Here is an 8,977-nt window from a genome sequence, read left to right as displayed (position 1 = left end):
CCTGCACATATCTGAGAAGAAATTCAAAGATATGTGTGAAGTCAATCAACCCGCACTTGGCCAGCGTGGTTGACTATGGCCTAACCAACCTTAACTTAGGGTAGGCTCCAAGTCCTTCTGTGGGGACGTATGAGCTGATGATGATGATACCATTCGTAAGAACGTTACATATAAATGTTCGAGAAAATGCCCTAGTGCATATTCACCTTTTAAGTTGTACCCTGGTAAGAATCCAAATAAGGATTTATTTAAAAAACATTTAAAAGCAAAACAATTTTGCGATCGGAAAATTTTACCTAAGCTCAATTCAAGGGGAACGTGCGAATACTGGAATAACTCTATTTGGAACACGTCGACGTTCCCCCGCACCCAGAGGCGAGGCGGCATAACACGAGGAAATCATATTAACTTGCAATATTCCGCGCCGTGTAAATTTAACAAGCAGTCTAAGCCGATGATGACGTTTACTATACACACAGTCTACAGACTAAAAATATTATAAAGCAAGTATCATTTACATTCTACAGCAAATAAAGATTTGATAGATGGCGCTGTAAATCGCTTATATAATATTGTGCTAGAGAAAGATGGTGGAATATTTGCAGATGAAAATGTTTTTAGAAATTATTCACGACTTCAAGAAATAACGTAGGTAATATATTGAATAAAAACAAGACTAGGCTTTTCCAAATTATAAAAAAGTCACTTAATATGAAAAGCATACCATGAAACTTTCATGATGACTGTTGTGGTGAAACCGAATCTTAGTTTTTTAAGAATTGATTCTCGAGATTTAATGGCACATATGAACCCATGACTTTATTGGTTAACAGTACACCCTAATTTGGTTGTTGCTTTAAATTTATACGATTTCTAGTTAAATATTTGGCGTAATTATACCAAACAAACACTATCATATATCAAAACAAACCTTCCTGCGATGTACATCTGAGTATTAGCAATTGCTTCGAAGTGTAATTTTCCGGTAATCTGTCACCAGGGAGCTAATGGGATTTATGGTCTCGTCCGCGGCCCGCGGCTATGACACCGCGCCGCACCACATTGAATTACCCTCGTAATCGTCGACACGTCGCCCAACTCTCCCCACTCTCCCCACATACACCGCATGCCCATGTCTCCCCTCTCGCCCCAGGCTGTGTCAAATGGAAAATGTTATCTCAAAACTTTACTAACATTGATAGCTATATATGTTATATATATATATGTTTGACTTATATGTTGCAATAGTAACATAATAAAACTATAAGACTGAAAGGACAAGTTTATTTATTCATTATCAAATTCAAATATATTTAGTTAAATTAAGAGACAAAATAAATAATAGGGAGATAATTTAGCGAAATAAATTACCAAAAAACATGCGTGGAATATAAATTATGATACCATTTAAAAATTAAACAACACTTTATGGTAATAAAAGTTTATTTTAAGACCTACAACAATTTCTTATTTCCTATCACCATTCGAAATAATCAATATGTGCGCAAGAGTTGATATTACCGCAATGTTTTCTATCAGTCAATGTGGGACAGTTACGGCCATCTCCTCGCTTTTCTCGAATTACACTTCGGGTTCGAAACTGATCTCCAAAGCCACATGTTGCCGAGCAAGGAGTCCAACTGCCCCATTCTGATACCAGGCAATCATCAGCTGGAACACGTTAAAAATTGAAGAAAAACAATTAAAGGAGGGATTTGATGAATATTATTATGATCGTATGATGCCATCGTGTCAACTCTCTGTCACACTCAAGACGTTAAGTGTCCAAGAGAGTTACTTAGTATGGAAATGTGTCCAACCAAAGATTTGGAAGGAAATATTAACTACCACCTGGTCAGATTTATATTGCTTCATTGCCTTTTTTCTCGTTTTAATACTAGTATAATTTGTTTACTCACGTTGGATTCTATTAACAGCGTGATGCAGACGAGATCTGAAGTGTCTCGGCAGTCGCTTACCTAGTCCTAAACGGTTGCCGTTAGCAACCGCGAGTACAACATCGTCCATGTTCTTTAGATCACTATCAAACTCTTCGTCCATTTTTATATTCCTGTCAAACACAAATGCAATAAGTTATATGTAAAATGAATTTATTTTTATTTAGCTTTTTAATTTTGAACAGGCTAAAAACTAAATATTAAAATATCGGTATTTTGATAAGCATATTTACAATCACAAAATGGAATTTCCCAGAAATAAATCAAAAAATGTTATGCATATTTACAAAAACACGGACGTTGTTCTGTTTTGATTAAATATTGACAGTGTAGTGGTTTTTCACTTTTATGTTTGATTTTTTTTTGTAAGCGGTACTCTCTGATGTATGACATCGAATGAAATATTCGAATTTTTGTTCAAATAAGAGTTAGAAATGAAAATCCTTTGTGATTAAAGGGAACCATACTATTCTACTAGCTTTTTTCCACGACCTTATAAATATTTTACTTTTGTTGCTCTCATTTGCGGTGTATCCAAAATACAGATGTGACAATGGATGTCCCACTTGGATTCTTGACTAGTATACTGACCATACTTTTTTTGCAGATGGTTATGTTGCGTTATTATTATAATTTTACCCCAGTACAGTATACATTAAAGTCAAAGTATTGCATTAGTTTCAGCAATAGATTATATCACTTTTAAGCTATTCAGTGTATGCTAATGTAGTATAATTAAAGTATCAAGACACTGCAATATACAAATAGTAGGTATGCTACCATATTACTTACGTGGTAGGAGCATTAGTAACAATTTCAACTTTGTTATTCGGTAAATTCGGTCGCGGTGTTCCAAAAGGTTCTTCTTCTAACTCAACTAATTGATCGAAATTATTCTTTGTCGTTAATTCTTGATTTAATTCAGTTGTTTGATAATTGTTCAATGATTTCCTTTTAGGCAAACCTTTCAGTTTATCTTTTAAGTGAAGATTATTCAACAATTCTTTTCTTGCTAAATCATTCACTTCTTTAGATGAATATTCTTTTACCTGTAAATTTAAATTAGTAATATTTTTAACTTTACTCTGTTCAGATAATGCATAACATCATTCTTATTTCTGACTATTTTGATCTTAAATTGAAGTGTGGTGTCGCTTAAATTTCATGGAAAAAGTATTTAAAAAATTTTACCTTTGTAAATTCAACTTTGGCTATCGGTGGTAATTCCTTTTTATTTGGATAGTAAAAACCAGCAGCAGGATGGTTCGGTTGGCGAGGTTTATGTTTAGATATGACTCCAGGAGGTGAGTTTTCCCAACGTGGAGCTGTAAATGTAAGACCACTGGCAGCTCCTGCATCTAAAGGCTCCAACTAAAATGACAACATTAAATATTTCAATAATATATAAAAATCATCCTCAAATTTTTTGGCGATCATCAAAATAGGAGTAGGATTCTTTAGAGTATATTGGTACCAGGCGTGGCATTGGAGCGAAAGTGAGTACGAATCCCGCCAATTTGTTTTTCGTTTCACATATGTATATTTATCCAACGTCCTTACGGTGAAGGAAAACAAAGTGATGCAACCCACCCATATCCGAAAAGAAATTCAAAGATATGAGTGAAGTCAACCCGGACTTGGCCAGCGTGGTTGACTATGGCCTATTCACCCTTAACTTAGGTTAGGAGACGTATAGTGAGCTGATGATGATGATATTGCTACCAAATATAATTTTACTTACATCTAATACAATTTGATCAACCCAGGATGAATCAACGCATAGATCCAAACTATCCACACCGACAAACCAATCTGGTGATGGTATGATTTTACTAATCATTGATATCTGTGAACAGAAGTTCTTGAATGTAATATCTTTATTGACCCATATAAGACCTAACTTACTAAGCGATGGATAATAGCTACGTAATGATAAAGTGCTGTACAATTTACTTATTGTGTTACACTTTCATCTGTTATCTTTCGAATGGGTTTTGACGTCTTTGACTGACGCCTTTGGACGAATCTAAAAGCTTAAGAAAGGACGGCGTGGAGGCAGCTGGTCGACGCATCCGTAAAGGAATATCAAGATGAGCACGACCTTCTGTAATAAAGTATGCGAATAACTAGAAAAGCTTAAAAGCAAATCTAGTGATGGTAATAAGACTCACCTCACTATGGTCAGTGTCAACGAACACCAAATTTTCTGTCTCTCCAGTTCCAGTTCCGAGAGCGGGAGTTGAGAATTGATCATAAACTCTTGGATCTTCTTCACCTTCCATTATCATAGTATCCAATTTTCCATATTGCGCAAAGTTTCTTACTGAAGACTTCGCTACTTCTCCAACGCGGAATAACGTGTAAGATTTGTTATGAGATTGACCTAAATGGAAATAAATTTTGTTATTTGTTTGGAGAATCTACTCTATTCCTACATTCGGCATAAAAAAAGAAAGAAATATTTTCGAATTTTTTGGTTTCTCATGACATTTAAAATTTTTCAGCTATTTTATCATGTACCAACATGTTTACCAATGATTGATGGCTTTAGACACCTTTGATACTTCATTATGCATCACTAAATTTTAAACAATTTTTTTTTAAATTTGCTCTTTGAATATTGACATCAATTTTTTTAACCGACTTCAAAAAGAAGCAGCTTATCAATTCGTATGTATTTTGTTTTATGTGTATTATCGCGTAACTGCGTCCCTGGTGCTCCGATTTTGATTTTTTTTGTTTTATAACGAAACATGTGAAACGAAATAATCGTATGTATTTACTTAATCGTGTGTTTCTTTAAATGAAATGAAAAAAAGATGAAAAACTATCATGTAAAAATGTGATAACGTAGTCTCTACCTTTTTTACTTTACTACAATGTTTTACAGACCATTGCTTCCAAGTTCACTGGATCGAGAAATGCAAATGATCAACTTCGCATCTTAACTGAGATTTCTATTAGAATTTTAAATAAAACAGCTGTAAAGTATAACCTGATTAAATCAATCTATATTGTCAAACTGAATTTTTATTATTCAATTCCACAATATAAAAAATAATATTAAAAAAGTACAAAGTAAATTTATTTTTGCCGATATAGAATCCCTATTATTTCTTTGTTAAGAGTAATTATACATAGCGATTGTAAATATCTACTCTTGAACTTTGAAACGCTATACAGCAAAGACAAAGTTAGAAAAAAAGTGTAGAAGAAGGAAAAATAGAAAAAGTCTTCTTATCTGTACTGCTTAAGCGACATTTCACGGTTTCACTTGCTCAAGATAAGCGCGTATTTATTCGACGTCCCTAAAGAAAAGGCAATGATGTTATCTAACGATTGTTGTTGTTGAAGTTAGAACTAATGTCTTACTTTTTTATTGTTATTTAGATATGACGTTACAGACAAATAGAATTTCACGTATTTTGTTATGCATTTTGTATTAGTAGAACACTGACAATATTAATGATGGTTTTTGTTCAAAGCTTTATGCTAAAACTAGCTCTCGCCCGCTACTTCGTCTGCCCGGAGTAAAAAAAAACAAAATAGCCTATTTGTTCTTTCAGACTATGTTCTACATCTGTGCAAAATTACAGCGAGATCCATGTAGCCGTTCTGGAGATATCATCAAACAAACATCCATCCATCTAAACTGTCGCATTTATGATATTAGTAAGAGTCTTTGGAAATGATTTTTTGTCTTGATTTGATTGTACACAACTGGAAGGAAACACACTTTATTGCCTAATTAACTATATTCGTATGTTTGGTGTAAATATTAAATGTTTAGAGATATTTATTTGATCACAACAAACCAAACACTGGCGACCATTGTGCTTTTGGACGTTGCATTGGATAATCCTTTGGGAACGTCTGTTCACTCCATAACATTCGCACTGTCACTTTGTAAACTGCCATATCCACGTCACAAGCGTAACACACGCTAAAAAAAAGAAAGATGGCCGCCATTTGCAATCGAGCCATCATTGATGTAACACGTATTGTTATTCTATTAATTAATTGCGTATATTTTTTCTAATAATTTACAAAATTATAAGAAACTTTCACCGGCAAAGTCCGCGACGAACATGCGTACACTGACTTCGAGAGAGTTGACTTTTCTATTTTGAGATCTCTTCGCTGTCCGGACAGAAATAAACCATTGGTGACGATTCTTGCATTCAGTAAGAAGTAGACCAGAAATATAGAAATTATACAATATTTTTCTATACTATTAAAATGAACGTTTGAATTCATGAATAAAGGACATGAAAAGGTTTTATTATTGTGAACTGTCACAAAATTTGTATAATCAATACTTTACGAGATATCAATCTACCTAAAGTGATGGATTTCCTTTTCTCTAACCTTATATTTTACAAACAAAGGCATTAACAATATATCAAAGGTAAACAAGAACATAGGTAGAGTAGGGGATCTTCCGTTTGAGTTGCATATCTCTGTTTAAGACGGCTTACGTTAAATCCGCAGTTTGCAAGGGGTGTGCAAAACATCCTTTTATCTGATGATAAGCTACTTCGAATTTAGGTAGCTTTAATTACTTCTTACGATATATATACCTTTGTTTTGTTATGTATATGAATTCAAATCATCAAAAGAAACTGTTTAGAATAACTGAAAAAAAAATCATGAACATTTAATTTTTTTTTACTTATAAAACAAATTGTATTTCTACAACATTGCTTGCATTTTATTTCTCACGAACGACTTTTATTTAAGTAACTTGCAGTAGTCTGGACGGAAGCAGCCGTAGTCAAATAATATTGTGCAAAGTCTTCGTAAAACGGTATATTAACATTGTTAAGAAGTATTTCTGCATCTTTGCAGTTTGCAAATTTGTTTCACAAAGAACTTTTATATTAACTAAGATACTGCATATAAAAATAGCGCTATTATAAGCAATCGAGGCTTTAGTGAATGAGATAGATAGAAAAAGAGGTATTGCCTTGTTAAATAAATTCCAACTTGATACCTGCACGCGATCCTGAGAAAAAGGGTCTTGACAGACAGACGGAGAGCGTCAGGTCAGCGGTGGCTCAGGCGACAAGCACTTGATTTGTAATCTGCAGGTACTAGGTTCGAATCCCGCCATGTACCAATGTGTTTTCCGCTTGTACATTTACACGACGTTCTTATAGTGAAGGAAAACATCGTGATGCAACCTGCACATATCTGAAAAGTAATTCAATGACATGCGTGAAGTCAACCAACCCGCAATGGGCCAGCGTGGTTAACTATGGCCTAGTCACCCTTGACTTTGGGTAGGCTCCAAGCCTCTCAGTGGGGACTTATAGTGAGCTGATTATGAGACAGACGAATGGACAACAAAGTGATTTTATAAAGGTTTGCTTTTTTATTTCGAAGTACGGAATCCTAAAAATTGTAAAAATGATTCGAACAATATGAGCCTTTAGAGGCATAAGTTTTCTAGTGCCGCTATAAATTTGGATAACATGAACTTTACTCGAGGGAGCAATAGTTACCGAAGTTGTCTTCGAAGTGGCATAACTGTTATTCTTTATGACATAAAATATGTTAAAATGTCGATCTTACGCTTTAGAAAAGACTAAAATTACAAAAAAACCTATTATCAACTTATGTTTTTTCCTTACGGAGGGTCGGCACAGAATGAACTTCTCCTCCATACATCTCTATCAGAAACCATATCTGAATTCACCACCTTAAGCATATCCTCTTTCACACAATCCTTCCATCCTTTTTTCTGTCTTCCTCTACTTTTGTAGCCATAAGTTAAATCTAACTAATATTATTAATGCGAATGTCTGGATGGATGGATGTTTATTTGAAGGTATATTCGGAACGGCTAAACGGATCTTGATGAAATTTGGCACATATGTAGAAAACACATAGCCTACTCTTATGTTTTTTTTTTTCATTCTGCGAAGACGGAGTCGCGTGTGATAGCTAATGTCAATATAAAAAATGGAATTTATTTTTTAAAACAAAGTTATGTACAAATTTTAGTTAGTAGCAAAATAAATAGTCACTTTTTCGCAATAGTGCACTGTAGCTTTGACAATTGTATGAATAATACTTTCACATTTATAATATTAGTAAAGATATTCGCATGAACTAACTTTGAACATAAGTTGTCGCCTCAGTTCACAAACTGTTACAATTTCGTCAGAATGTACCCCAACTAACGGTCTGTTATCAACTACTTTTCTAACATATATTAAGTAGCATCGTTAAAACTTCAGACAATACTTCTATTGAATGATTATAACGTATATATCTTTTATGACTATCATTTACTAGTTGTCGCCCGCGACTCCATTCGTGCGAGATAAAAACACGCTAGTAGCTTAAGTGTTCCAGACTAAGTTCTACATCAATGTCAAATTTCCTCGTAATCTACGTAAAATTATATGCAATTAGACTTTAAAACCTTTTTAGCGTTCGTCGCATATTGGTTCTTTGTTTTTTTATAAGAGAAGGAGGCAAACGAGCGGCGGGAACACCGAGGTGATCAACGACACCCATGAACATCTGCAACACCAGAGAAACTGCAGATGCGTTGCCAGCCTTTAAGGAAAAGCATCTTCAGTTTGAAGTTTTATTTCCATATTTACAATTCTACAATGAAACAAAAATATCTAGTTCAAAAATGTAAAAAAAAATCCTTGATGCTTTATATAAGGAAAATATCATATTAAAACAGTAGGTAATAAATGTTGTTAGATTTAATATGAAGCCTGAAGTTCTCAACTAAATTTTACATAAACGTATTCCTGACAGCGGTTATCTAGAGTTGTAATATTTGTTTATTAATAAGGATAGTTTGAATTACGAAACGGGGCGCTGTGTTATTCGACACTCAAATATGCTATGATGGAGGTCGGACGTAATAGTTGTTTAATTGTAAAACTCCTGAACCATGTAATGCAAAACATTCGCTAATTATTTTGTACTACCAAGTTATAATTGGCGTCTGCCACTCAGGGGTTAAAGCACTTGACTTGTAATCTTGGTCTTGG

The 8,977-nt window shown here is 34.1% G+C and overlaps 1 protein-coding gene across 1 annotated transcript; it reads right to left on the bottom strand.

Annotated features, from left to right (window-relative positions):
- Positions 1 to 1,389: 1,389 nt before the first annotated feature.
- LOC106121965 (uncharacterized) lies at positions 1,390 to 6,045 on the bottom strand. Its single transcript, XM_013317803.1, has 7 exons — positions 5,774 to 6,045; positions 4,130 to 4,341; positions 3,700 to 3,804; positions 3,150 to 3,329; positions 2,751 to 3,007; positions 1,920 to 2,071; positions 1,390 to 1,671 (listed from the first exon to the last, which is right to left on the bottom strand). Exons 1-7 carry the CDS (start codon positions 5,943 to 5,945, stop codon positions 1,478 to 1,480), a joined length of 1,272 nt encoding a protein of 423 aa, XP_013173257.1. The 5' UTR covers positions 5,946 to 6,045; the 3' UTR covers positions 1,390 to 1,477.
- Positions 6,046 to 8,977: the final 2,932 nt, after the last annotated feature.

The sequence above is a fragment of the Papilio xuthus genome, unplaced genomic scaffold (genome assembly GCF_000836235.2).
Source record: "Papilio xuthus unplaced genomic scaffold, Pxut_1.1 DF826933.1, whole genome shotgun sequence".
NCBI lineage: Eukaryota > Metazoa > Arthropoda > Insecta > Lepidoptera > Papilionidae > Papilio > Papilio xuthus.
The sequence above is the reverse complement of the archived record's forward strand: the minus strand, read 5'-3'. Positions and strand labels throughout refer to the sequence as shown.

Excerpts from the sequence above, each read along its gene's own strand:
- LOC106121965 (XM_013317803.1), bottom strand. The coding sequence starts at position 5,945 with ATGATGGCTCGATTGCAAATGGCGGCCATCTTTCTTTTTTTTAGCGTG. Across the intron at positions 3,805-4,129 it reads TTGACACTGACCATAGTGAG|ATATCAATGATTAGTAAAAT; the intron begins GTGAGTCTTATT and ends TTCTGTTCACAG. Across the intron at positions 2,072-2,750 it reads GTTACTAATGCTCCTACCAC|GAATATAAAAATGGACGAAG; the intron begins GTAAGTAATATG and ends TGTGTTTGACAG.